The 13,443-nt window shown below is 39.2% G+C and overlaps 1 protein-coding gene across 3 annotated transcripts; it reads left to right on the top strand.

Moving 5' to 3' along the window:
* The first annotated feature begins 3,593 nt into the window (after positions 1 to 3,593).
* aktip (akt interacting protein) lies at positions 3,594 to 9,145 on the top strand. 3 transcript variants are annotated; one of them, XM_069657975.1, is made up of 10 exons: positions 3,594 to 3,705; positions 4,452 to 4,573; positions 5,795 to 6,003; positions 6,158 to 6,222; positions 6,522 to 6,622; positions 6,945 to 7,033; positions 7,389 to 7,487; positions 7,804 to 7,911; positions 8,037 to 8,097; positions 8,295 to 9,145. In XM_069657975.1, exons 2-10 carry the CDS (start codon positions 4,526 to 4,528, stop codon positions 8,400 to 8,402), a joined length of 888 nt encoding a protein of 295 aa, XP_069514076.1. In that variant the 5' UTR covers positions 3,594 to 3,705; positions 4,452 to 4,525; the 3' UTR covers positions 8,403 to 9,145. The 3 variants fall into 3 exon arrangements, with proteins under 3 accessions (XP_069514076.1, XP_069514077.1, XP_069514075.1); XM_069657976.1 differs by having other exon boundaries at positions 4,449 to 4,573; positions 5,798 to 6,003; XM_069657974.1 differs by having other exon boundaries at positions 4,449 to 4,573.
* The last annotated feature ends 4,298 nt before the right edge of the window (positions 9,146 to 13,443 follow it).

Here is a 13,443-nt window from a genome sequence, read left to right as displayed (position 1 = left end):
CTCTCCTTTTATTAGTTTGGGTGTTATTAAATGAGATTGCTTCATCTTATTATAATATATTTCCAGAGCCTGCGAATGTGGCTAGGAGCTGATATTCAAATTCAATAACACGGCCTGTACTTAGTGCATGGCACTAATAAATGCCAATGTAAGATGCATATGAAGACAGGGCTCAGTGAGGAAGTCGCATGCGGGCAATAATAATGCTGTGGCTGCCCTTCAGAGGTGAGACATGCCTCTATCCACCCCTGTCCTCCTCCGCTCATATGCCTGAAGAAGCCCAGGTGACCTACATACAGAGATAGGCAGGATGGAGGAGAGGAGAGGCGGCTGTTCATATTTCCATGTGTTTTATTAACTAGAGCAGACAAATCCCCGAAGAGTGTACACACTAGCTTTGATTCTGTACGTCAGAGAGAAAACCCCAGTATGTAAATCACAACTATGTGACTGACCTTTAACCTCTCCGCTGGACGCTGAAGGAGACTGATCTGTTGGATCCATCGTTGGACTGACATCTGCACTGTTTGCTGTAGGAGAAAAATAAACAAATGACCAGGGAGCACCGGTACATGGCAGTAGCTTGGTTGCAGTGTCTCACCTCTTGGCCTCTGCAGGGTTAAAACTTGACGCCTCTCCTTTTTTTCCTATTTTATCGCTGTAACCTGACAACTGCTCTTGCAAAGATCGCAGCTTAGGAAGCTTAGTTGCGGGAGCGAGTGACCTTTACTTTTATTACGAATATTTCTATTTCGTCGTTATTATAGAGGGAAATCTATGCATATGATCAGCACAATGGATTTCTTTTTCATTAGTTGTGTAAAATGCCACTCAGTGAATGGAGGGGCAGCCAGGGCCTCTTGCCAGATTACCCCCTCCCCCACCGGAGGGATCTGACAATTGGAATTAATATGCGTGGAGCTTTCCCTCTCCATTTGTTGGCTGAGGTTTTCCAGGCAACTTTATCAGGGGTAACATTATCGAGAGCTTTGCCGAGAGCTTCTTCATCATGCTCACATCCGAGTCTGCCTAACACTTGTCACTGTCAATCACGAGGTGATAATACACAGATGATTCTCTCATTTGGTTTAATAAAATCTCCAGGCTTATTTCAACCGCAGTCATTACAGCAAATAATTGCTGCATTGAGGTTTTAGCCAGGCCATAGCCTCAGGGATGAGGAAATACTATTGCTATATGAAGGATACGGCTGATGTTTTTTTTAACCTTTACTCCCTGGTTGTTCATATTTTTAAAATGAATATTACATTTGAATCTAGATATGGCTTTCTTTATTCAAACTAACATTGTTATTACATATTATCTGGACATGGAGTCATCTTTTTTCACTCTTTTATGTCTGCACTGGCAAGACAGCTTTCACCAGGGACTGCCAATTGTAATTCTTTACTGTCATTTTAACCAAATTGTAGATCTGAATCAGTGGGCCTAAAACTCTCGGAAGAAATGGACAGACGAAGGGAACATATTTCATCTTACATTTGAATTCTGGTGCCAGCTGATGGTGTGTGGCTGGAAAATGCTGCTGGAACCACAATATATAAATCTGACAGACAGGAACAATCAGACAATGATATATATACCTTATATTATCTGATTCATAAAGGTAAATACATATAAAAGGATCTGATGTTAAAGGATGCTTCCTACTTAAATGCATGCTTGAGATCTGCATAAGGAATAGAATCATAAAAAACCTTTACAACTCTCTCAACTTTATACTTAAATAAAAATTAAAGCCCTTAAAAAAAACAATAACATTTAAAGTTTAAATGGAGTTGTGATAGATTTCAATGGGTCACATATTCAATTAGTTAATTCAATCAATCATTCAATCTCCCGACTTTAATTGCATTCATTAGTATATTTGTTTGACCAAACAAGGTCACAATAGTTGATTAGATAAAGAATCCATGGCAAAGACAAAAAACTCATTACGAAAGCAATGGTGTGGATATGTGCACCCTTGTTTGTGTGAAACAGTTTATCTCAATGTCGTTGGAGGCAAAGCAGGCATAAACTTATTTGTTCCGAGGTGGTCTTTAAATTGTTCGTGTCAAAAGAGTGACGATGACCTTGCATTGTTGGCTGCCCCAATAAAGAAGCAGGACACTAATTACCTTTGTCAGTGAAGTGTACTTGGGACAATATACAATCAGATAACAATAATGGAGTCAATAATTTGTATTTACTCTGAAACTTGGACAATGTCATTTCTGCTAATTAATACAGTCACCCATGCATTAAATTAGTTTTTTTTCCCCTCACCCACAAAAATAATTAGGAGTAATTGTTAGGAAATCAATCAATCAGCAGAATGAACTGCCAATGAAGCGTGGTCAAAACTAAAGAAACGTGTAACACAGATGGCTTGGATGAGTCTAACCCTCAAGGGCCTTTTGCTGTGCAGTACACCGAAACATTACAATTAAGGCAAGAGAAAAGTGTATAATTTTCATGTTTATTAAAGTGTCCCTTAGTGCCTTTGGCCGATTCTATGTTAACTTTAGGGAAACAGATATATGGAATGAGAAGACAACCAACTCTAGATGGAATGACTTAAAAATCCTTGCTTAAAGAAAGCTCTTTTTTACCTTTGGAAAGCACTTGACCTGGAAGATAATTTCTATAGGTTATTATAATATTGATTATTGTTATCATTAAATTCTAACATAATTCATTGATTTGATCAATGTTGTCATTTAAGACAATTTATTGTTTCCAATTTTTTTACCCAAACCAAATTCCTATAAGCCTTTTTATATAAGAAACGTTGCATTTCATAAATAACACGTGAAAATAAGTGTAAATATGTTGCGCTACCCCCAAAAAGCCTATCAGTTCAACTTTTTTAGTAGCCCACTGAGATAATAATTAGATTAGGCCAATTAAAAAAAATAAGGTCAATTGGAAAATTAATACTTAAAAAACCCAAAACGAAATATAGAATATATAAAAAAATATATAATATAAAATGTATATATACATTTATTAAATGGCAAGATAGGGCCAGAAAATGATAGGCAATTAAACTTCACCAAAGCAGAAACCTGGGCATGTCATAGTGGGAAACGCACAGGTGGATTCAATAACATCAATTACCACTGCATCCCACTTGGCTTACCACTGCCAAGGCCCCTCCGTCGTTGCTAACTGGGAAACTTAATGGAATAAGGCTAATGTAAAGGTTTTAACCTGCTCCACTGCTCTTCCTGCTATGACAAGTAAAAATGCCTGTCGTAAAGTGTATATTTTTATTTTCTAATTATCCTATAGGCTATGACACGGTTATATATATGAAGATTCTTGGTTTTTAACAGAAACAGTACAAATGCACTTAGCCTACCGTTTGATTGACAGCAATCCACCTCTACAAATACTGGGATACTGCACCCTCTACATACCTTCTCAGAAACGCGTTATTTCACTTTTCTCATGACAGAAGAGCCAGCCAATCAAATGCGAGGACGTTTGTCTCAGAGACCAATGAGAGTCCTTTCTCACTTTAGAAACGCCCCTAATTAAGTTAGATTGAACTCCGGTTTGTGTGTCTGTCAAAGTATTTAGCCAACGTTAGCTTGTTAGCCGGAATGGCGAACAGCTGAGCACCTTCTGGAAAAAAATATACCTTGAGACACGTTAACATCTCTGTTAAAGAGACTTTTACAGCTTACATCAGATACGGTGAGTTGCGTCAGTAAGCTGTCTTACGTGCAAGTATTGAAATTATAGGAATAGTCAAGTTATTAGCAACGCAGCAGGTAGCACTGTAAGCTAATGTTAAAGGTAACGTTAAGTGAGTGAACGAAAACAGGTGACAACGTCAGTGTTCTTATATTAACTGTAACATTAGATCGTCTAAGGCACTGGAAAGTCTTTAGTTAGATCCGAGCCCTTGGTTTTAACTAGCTTAGCTAACGTAGCTCTATAATGTTTGCTAACGCACCGTTAGCACAATAACTCCAGGCTGTGTCGGATGACTATAACTCGTTATCTATGCTAGATAACTATGTTAAGAGCAAATGTTCATGGTATTTAAAGAGGGTCTTTAATGTTACCATCCCGTGACAGCATAATTTAGCTAACAACATACTTTATCAATGTCAACCGCAATGATACAGTTGGCATACCCCATGAAACAGCCAAGTTAGCACAAAGCTAAGCTAACCCAAACATTCGCTCCTTTTAGGTCACTGCAGGTTAGTCACTTAACCGATAATGTTTCTCACTTTGTAACTCTATCAGCATTCAACGTGAAAACACTTTTATGGTAGCTGTCAAGTTGCAGCTATGTACTGTAGCCACAATTTTGGCTACATTTTATTGGGTTAGCATTAATCACTGATGTCTGTTTTAATAAGTTGTTTCTGTGCATGTATGACCTTAACAGCAACAGTCCTGTTTCATGTGTCGTGTCTCCATCACAGCAGCGGATGGCCCGGACAGCACGTGTAGTGGGACCGACATAAAAAGAGGGACATCAATCCGAACCTCTTAATGAGTAATGAACCTTAACCCCTTCTGGAGCATGTCGGCCAATACAAGTCGTAAGGTAAAGTTCAAAACAAGGGGCTATGATGTGTTCAAAAGAACTGAAAACCAACCGGAAAACAAACGCACTGTGTGGGAAAGCCAAAACCATCACACCTGATTTTGGATACATTCTATTGTGAAGACGAGACCCTTTTCAAAGTAATGAGACTTGAAATGCATTTGACAGCTTACACATTCAACTTAGTTTATTAAAAAAATGCATAAAACTTATTTGCTTTATACATCACTGTCCATCAAATTGATATGCGTGCGCCAAATATATTAATTCATGAAGGATTCCTCAAAGGTGTTATTGCATTATATGTAAATACCAATATATAAATGTTTGCAGAAAAACAAAGGGAGATTAAACGGCGCTGAAGTTTTAACTTTCTTTCCCAATAAGTTTCCCAAACAATACTATATCAGCATCATCAGAATTCTGGAAATATGAAGATTAAGTCTCTGTACTTCTCTGGTCTCTTATTTTTGGAAGAGAGATTCACCTTTTGATATTGACTACTTTCCAATACTGTGTGTTTGACTGAACATTGTAATTTTTGATAGCTTAAGTCCATCTCCTATGTGTAGGAAACCTGTAAGCCCTACTTACTCAGTACAGTGGCAGTGCTCAACTAAATTTTCACAAACAAAGGGGGGATGAATTTGTCATGGTGGTGCAACCCTGGTGAGGTAGGGTGGAGGCAAACATTGTTCTTTCTGTATGGGTGTGAGTTAATTTTTGTCCTGCCTAGTCAGAGGAACATTTCAAAAACATTCAGCAGTCAAGTCTGACTTCAATGACTTTGTGAGCTAGATCCGTTTTATTAGTGCCGATTACTGTACGCATTCTTGGCATACTTGTAGTCAGCAGCTTTGGTTGTGACTTCCTGATGCATACCTGGCATCCTGCAGCTGTGTGATGGTGTAAACAGTGACCGTGAGCTGTAAATTGTCTTATCATTCCTAACATCAGTAAGAAACTATGATGACTGCACATGTTCTTGTCTACACACTACTTCCTGATGCGCTGCATTCAAGATGGAAAGCGTAACCTGATAGATTTGTCACTGGCCTAGGCTATTGCTCTGCTCGGAGTAAGCACAATGGCTCATAAACAGCAGAGTTTTTGTATATGGCCCTTTGTCTGCTTATACATAAACCTGATTTATTTATTTATTTATTTTTTTTTTTACTGCTGATGTGTTGAAATTGCTGTTATATTTCTCATACAAAACAGCAGAGATCTGACAACGAGGAACAGAGTGGGCACGAGCAGAGAGCCAGCCCAGCCCGACTGTCCTTTGGCAAAAAACAGCTTCCTCCCATCCCCAAGAATGCGGCCCCCGTTACTAAGCCTGCGTCAACTGGCACTCCAGCCCAGTCAGCCAATGGCACACACGCCTCCTACGGCCCCTTTTACTTGGAGTACTCTCTGCTGGCTGAGTTGTAAGTAATGGTCTAGTATCATTTATACGTGGTGTCCTTTTTAGAATATAATGGTAGCATTTTTTAAAGTCATTGTCTGTGTTAAGTTAGATAAATATTTGTTACCAAATTAAAGGAATGCTTATAACCTGACTTTCTGCTATGTGGCCTGCAGCACACTGGTGATCAAGCAGAAGCTCCCGGGAATTTACGTCCAGCCATCCTACAAATCGGCACTAAGTAAGGACCCTTTTTTTGAAGAGCATGCATGTTTTATATACACACTTATTGTGGTTTTTATCCCGAACATTTACAACAAAAAAACTGAACTGAGTCAAACATTTATTTTAATTTTTATAGCATTAACCGTTTCTGTAAAATCACATCATGAACATATTCTACACAAAATATGATTTTGCTGTGCAGCCTCTGCACTGTCACGAAAACGTGTGCACTTACCAGACTTGATTCAGCATACTTTATACCTGTGTTGATAAAAGTTAACTTACCCAAATACCTTTTTGTTTCCCATTGTTTAGTGTGGTTTGGGGTCATATTCATCAGACATGGCTTGTACCAGGATGGAGTCTTCAAATTCACTGTGTATATTCCAGATAACTACCCAGATGGAGAATGTCCTGTAAGTATAGTGTACTCACTGGAAAAGTTATTATTAATTAATTATTCATTATTTTGTGTGCTTTTCACTGTGTACAAAAACAAAACGGCAAAAACAATGAAAGGGCTCTGAGTGTAGTTTTATTTACAAGAAAAAGGTTTCGTATTCATCCATGTATTTCTGCGTATAGTCTGGGGCTTGAAAGGTCAGAGTCAATGGTCTTGTGTTAAAGCTGTAAACTTTTAAATAATTTGACTACTACAAAAGAAATAAAATGACTCTTAAGAGCTATAACAAGTTAAGGTTTTACAGAAAAGTCATCGTTTTTTATGCTTTGTTCCAGAAACTGGTATTTGACATCCCAGTCTTCCACCCTCTTGTTGACCCTGTGTCTGGAGAGCTTGATGTCAGGAGGGCTTTCACCAAATGGAGGTATGCCTCTGTTTTCAACTCGCACAATTAACTCACCTGTTGCCTTCATTTTTTTTTTTTTTTTTAGACAAATATTTTCTTGAACTAAATTATTCAGTTTGTGTAATGCTTCAAGAGTAATTGTGTTCAAATCAGAGTGACAGTATCTAGGAATATAAACCAAATTCTTATACTTAAGTATTTACTCCGTCAGAATATGGTTATAATTGTAACTACAGTTCTTCCGGTGTTAACTTTTAATTGTGGTCATTTTATATGTTGACTCTGTTTTTTCACATGAAGACGGGAACCATCTCGTGATTGAATTCCTGGAAAAGGGTTTAATGGTTTTGTCAAATGCTTATGTTTTCTGTAGACGGAATCACAACCACATCTGGCAAGTGCTGATGTACGCCCGTACAATTTTCTACAAGATCAATACAACAGAACCACTGAACCCAGAGGCTGCAGTGCTGTGAGTGTCTAAGCCTCCTCTCAATTACTTTATCCTTAAGTAAGAGATGAACCATTAAAATGTGACGTGATATTAATAAGCCATTCACTTAGAATATTTCATATTGTTTTGTACAGACCAGTATTTAGTTTATCCTTGACTACTAAGAATATTTACACATATTTTATTTTTAGGCAGTTCTCAAATGTACTACTAATCTTAAAAAAAAAAGAACCATGAACCAGTCTTAAAAATGTTACTTTTTATGTGTAGGTGAGGACACGTATAAGCCATGTCTCACAAGGGTCCAAAAGCATAACTGTTTATTTACTTTCAGATACGAAAAGGATGTGCATTTGTTCAAAAGCAAAGTGGTGGACAGTGTAAAACTATGCAACAGTCATCTTTTTGACCAGCCCAAGATAGATGATCCCTACGCAATAAGGTAGGCGAACTGGTCCCACTTTCAACATCCCTCAAGCCTCTCCACTACAATAAACATCCTGTGGTCCTATGTATGTAGTTGTAAGAGGTGCTATCTCACATTACCACTCTTATCCACTTTCATAGTTTTTCTCCGTGGAACCCAGCCGTTCATGAAGAAGCAAAAGAGCGAATGTTCACATACAAAGTAAGTTTTAAAAAAATCAGGCAAGTTTACTTCTCAGATTGCTGTCCTTCATATATAAGCGGGAGAGTGCAGTCTACTGCAGTTCTCCTGAGAATTAAAACCCAAAGGGTTTGGTTAAGCCAGAGTGTGAGCCATCAGCACTTTGATTGGTTGAGCTGTGCCTGTTATGTAACTGTTAATTGCTTTTGCTTCTCTAGAGACGGCCGGAGGATCACCACAAGGGAACGCAGGTGTCAGGGTTGTCTTGGGTGAAGCCTGGATCGACGCAGCCCTTCAGCAAAGATGACAGCCCTCCCCAGAGCTGAGCCTGCAGTGTCCTAGCAGCAGCCACTAGAGGGATTCATGGGCATCAGATGCCATGCTATTGGCTTGCCTCAGCTGTTTATGGGAACTGGGTCCTCGAAACAGTTGGGAGAACTTTATATGAAATCTCCACGTTATTGCTCAGCTTTAAAAGCTTTGTAGGCATCTCCTCAAACAGCTTTAGAATAAGGAAACAACGTTTGTATCATATGTAAATCAATGACGACAAATGGATGTCTCAGCAACATCATTTAGACTGTAATGCAGTGCAAAGAGCTTTTCCATTTAGATTTTCAGATCCATGCACATGTTGGGCAAGGTGTTGTAACATACTGTCCCAAAAGGAGCTGAAAGTATGAGAAGCAATTTGCAATCATACGGTAAGTATAGTGGACAACATGATCTATACCACTTGTTGAAATTGGCTCAGGACTGTTCATTTGTCAGACTTGGAATGTTTTAGTCACAGCTGTGTGAATGAAGCATCCAAATCACCACCTTTTCCCATGACCCAATCTTATTGACATATTTTTATATTTGTTTCATTGGACAATGATTTATTTTTTAATTCCACTGTGTAAACTGTTGTCTTACATAGTTCCTAATATATAAAGCAGAGCAGGAAAGTGTGGATCTTTAATAAGATGCTAAATAAGTAAGCTTGTGTATTTTATTTTGTCTGATTTCAATCATTTTGAATGTTTTACGTACCATTGGTTATTAAAGGTTTGATGTGTAAATAATGGATGCTGTGCTCGGATTTGACTTTAAGAGATGTGTCTGCATCAATGCTTGGGTTTTCTACGTGAATCCTGGGTTTCTTAGCTTTCTTTGCAAATGTTACTTAAGTTTCCTTACAGATTTTTTTGTTCTTCGTCAAAGAAGTTACTGCAGGACTCCTACAAAGGTCTGACAAAAAATCAGACATGTATTTTGCTAAGGTTTAGTTGTAAGTAGAGTTTTCAACCAGCTACAATAATATACCTTTCTTTGATGTTGTTGTGCCAGACAACTTTGTAGAGGGCTCTGGCTGAATGGACATGACTATTATATAAGAATAGCAGATATGGTGCTTTACCTGTTTAATCTTTAACTGCAGCGAAAGGCAAAGACACTACAAAATACCAGTGTACCTCATATGCTGTCATTTGGGCTGTTGACATCTTCCAACCCTAGTATGAATGTGTACTTTTTGGACCCATTCCTGCTCCAGTTTTTGGAAGACATTTCTGCATTAAAGAATTATGAGATTTAATTGCTTTCCTCTGAAATCAATAAAGTGATCAAAAACACAATTGGACTTTTTTTGTGATTTTAGTTGTATGTATATTAATTTAACAGCAGCACATTGGCAGTGTTTTACATGGAAGCAAAGTTTACCTCTTAAAAGTTTATCCTAATAGGTTATTTTTGGTCTCTACTGTCACTCCAAGAATCATGTCTCCCCTAATTACACATTGAACTCATGACAACTGTAAATGTTCTGTAATACCTTGTATAAGGATATTACACAGACAATGTTGAATGAGTTCTCAATTTGGACATTTAAAAAAATAATATTTAACGTATTAAGCAGGCCTTGCAGAATATCTTGGTCACTGGCAAACTCAGGACATTAGAAAAGTGTTCTCATACTTTTTTGCCTTAAGAGATTAGAAAATGTTATAAATATATCAAGTAAGTATGAGGGCTGTCGCCCTTTTTAGCCAGCAGAGGTCGGTATGTACCCGCAGAGGAGAGCAGCTCTACCACTCCTGTCATGTTTGCGTTTAAGAGAGACTTCGGTGCATGTGCGAAAGTAAAACCTCTCTGGATTGGCTCTGGCTTGTACGCGGCCATCTTATGCACTCTGTCAACATAAGGACTTTTGACACGAATCCATTATTTAATCAGCTGCTTTCTTGGGCTGGTTGTGGGCGGCACCGATTCCAAAGTATTCGTCCAGGGGGAGCCAGTTTTTAATTTTAAAAGGAAAGGTTAAATAGTGGCAAATTGCCCGTGGTCCAATCACTGAGAGGGTCACTTTTATGCAAATGCAGTGTTATCAGAGTCACGTCAGCAGCAGCGGTAGAGCCGCTGTGCCGTGGTCGCCAGCAGGAGTACAACTAACAACACAGTCACAACTTCGCCGATAACACTGTCCCTGTATTCACGTCTGGAGTTTTACTTTAGTGTTCGTTTCAGGTAAGAATTAACACTTCTTTCTGTGTTTTTTGAGGGATGTTTGAGACTCGCGAGGTTTAGTTTCATTCAGGCAAGGAGCTGTCAAATGTGTGACAGTCAGTGAGTGGGGCTCGCCTCAGCTGTCTGATGACACACCGCCTTGCTGAGTGAGTATCTTACTCGCAGAAATAAGACCGGTGACTTGCCAAACTTGTCTGCACTAGTTTCCCGTATGTTCGCTCATAAATCAGTAAGTGTCATTGTTGTTTCGCAAAGTTTGCCGGGTAAATTTTAAAAATGCGCGTGGCTACAAAGTAGCCTACTCCTCCGTGGTTCTTGGTACGCGGTGGTCCTGAACTGACAGCGACCAGTCGGGCTCAGTCAGAACTGCACTTGTATATGGACGCGGTGACCGCTTTCTGGGCCATTGCGTTGGTATCCTTACTTCAAATTAAAAGGAAAGTCAGTTGAGCACTACTAGCATTATAATCATGGACACCATCACTGTCGACCTCTCCATCCATCTCCGGCCTCCTCCCCCTCCTCCTCTTCTTCGGTGAGGAAGCGTCACGACACCTCTTGAATCCCGTGGATTTCCAAGTGGACCTTTCGGTGAGGAGCACGTGTTAACCGTTTGTCTCAACAACCCGGGGCTAACAAATTTATTTTTAAATCAAAACTCCCGCGTGCATTTACATTTGTTTCTACTTCGCGAGCAGCGTTTAAAGTAGCGCAACAAATTGCCGCCTCGCCGGCTTATCAAACACAGCGCTGGCAAGAGCTGAAGCCATTGCTGAGTGGAAGATGTAGGCTAAAGGATGTCGCTGACTTCAGAGGTAAGTCCGGTGTCATTTAAATGAAGGGAAGACCGAAGCTATGAAAACACGACGAACCTGTTGCCTTGTGTTAATTGATAGAATGGAAACTATTACAACAATTTAAGAGTCTTAAGTAGGCTACTTAATGAAATGCGCCACCAGTAACAGCAACTCTTAGCCCACTTTTTACCCAAACGTGTCAAACTTTATACCAAAATTTTGATTTTGTTTTAGCCTTAACTTATTGGTTTGATAACTAAGGTGTTCAGAAGGGGCCAGTTGTGTAACGTACTGTAAGTCCCAATATGCAATGGCGACCTAGGTACAGTTATGTACACAGGTGTTGTTGATGTAAGACATGAGTTGCACGTGTTTGGATGGTTCTCTCAACGTCATGATGAAGGAAACAGCTGGAAGGCGAACAAGTCTGTGCCTCAGGGGCAGATTGGGGGTGTTTTAAGGTTAGTAGGATCTTGTCTAGCAGGCTGTGCAGTGATAAACTGCACTGATAAACGGTCACCAGGAAGGATGCTATTCATATATTGGTTTTAAACACATTATACTAAAGGTTTCATATGGTTCATACTGCTTTACCAGCAGTTACAGTTGTCAATCCCTGCTTGGATGAACTTCTGTCTTCGCCTCAGCTTGACACGCATGTGCAGCTGTGTCTAAGACTTTCTGTGAATCTAACAAACAGCAAATTTTCTGTCAAACAAAGACGTTTTGAAAATCATTGATAACGATACTAACGTTTTTTTCCTAAGATTATTTTCTGTGGCTATTTTCACCTTTATTGACAGGACAGCTGAAGATAGACAGGAAAAAATAGGAGGAGAGAGTGGGGAATGAAACGCAACAAAGGGCCGAGGGTGGGAGTCGTGGCCAATGCTTCAAGAACTGTAGTCTCTGGGTAGGGTGCCTGCTCCACCAATTGAGATATACCAGCACCCTGACTGTCAAGTTTTCTGTGTTTATGAAAGATAAGGACAGAAGCACATTACATTGTCCTGCTTTTGGCACACACCCGAGAGTGACTACCGAAATTATTTCTGAACAGCTTCAATTAATATAATTTGTGTCAAAACTTTGTGTGACACACTGAAATTGAATTTAAATTTGACCTGAGATTGGGCAATTTCGCACATATTCCTCTCTTAACTTGCATTCAAGCAGTATTGTCTGTCTCTTCTTAGGCAGTGATTTCACAGTCCTTCTGTTTTGCTTGTTGACAGAGTGTTAGACAATTCATCAGCATGTTGTCTATGAGGATAGGCATCCAAAGGATAAAATGGAACCAATGGGAGAGTCACATATCAGGACATTCCTGTGATTCCCCAATAAACAGAATTGTAAACAAAGCACGGGAGTAAACCTGAATTTGGAAGCACAACCCAAACCGAAAACAGGACAGACTTCATCCCTGTGTGCAAATATTTTTATTTGTATCTGTTGACAATAGTGTTGGGAAGAGTGACAATGCACATTGTACATGCCTGGTTGCATGGCAGTGAGCCATAGAAGGAACTGTGTGCGCTCTTAATTACAGTAAACAGCAGATTTTTTTTTCCTTCCGTACACCAATTCCAATACAAAGAATGAGTAACATATCTTTCACGAAAATTACACTCTCCTTAAGCAACACACTGTTGTTTTTTGTCATAACTATAAGATAATATACCTTAAACCTCTTGATTTGTGGGGAGGCTAACGAATATATGGCATAGGATTGGTGCATGACTGGCATACTTTCCGATACCACATTTTAGTATCAGAGGTGGAAAGACTCTAATTAATTTACCACATTCTGGATTGACTGCTGGGACTAAAACATACTGTTATTTAGATTAGTTTATAGGTGTAAATATGTTTGAAAACAGCACTGGGATTTATCCAGCAGCTGTTTACATTTTAGAGAGGCCTCTGTCGTAACAAAACCCTGTGTGGTTAAGAAAATGGTATACTGAAAATACCACATTTCTTTATGTTTAAGTGCTTATCAGCCTGACTGTCATTTGAAATATATATCAGCTAATGAAAACAACCAGTAACTCAACAATCC

The sequence above is a fragment of the Semicossyphus pulcher genome, unplaced genomic scaffold, assembly GCF_022749685.1.
Source record: "Semicossyphus pulcher isolate SPU_LCO1_2020_fin unplaced genomic scaffold, fSemPul1.0.p SCAF_1, whole genome shotgun sequence".
Lineage (NCBI taxonomy): Eukaryota > Metazoa > Chordata > Actinopteri > Labriformes > Labridae > Semicossyphus > Semicossyphus pulcher.
Note: the sequence above shows the minus strand (reverse complement) of the source record. Positions and strands in the feature narration are given on the sequence as shown.

What these genes read in the sequence shown, in the direction of transcription:
- aktip (XM_069657975.1), top strand. Translation starts at nt 4,526, where the DNA reads ATGAACCTTAACCCCTTCTGGAGCATGTCGGCCAATACAAGTCGTAAG. An exon ending in TACTCTCTGCTGGCTGAGTT is followed by an intron (nt 6,004 to 6,157) that starts GTAAGTAATGGT and finishes TGTGGCCTGCAG; the next exon opens with CACACTGGTGATCAAGCAGA. An exon ending in ATCCTACAAATCGGCACTAA is followed by an intron (nt 6,223 to 6,521) that starts GTAAGGACCCTT and finishes CCCATTGTTTAG; the next exon opens with TGTGGTTTGGGGTCATATTC.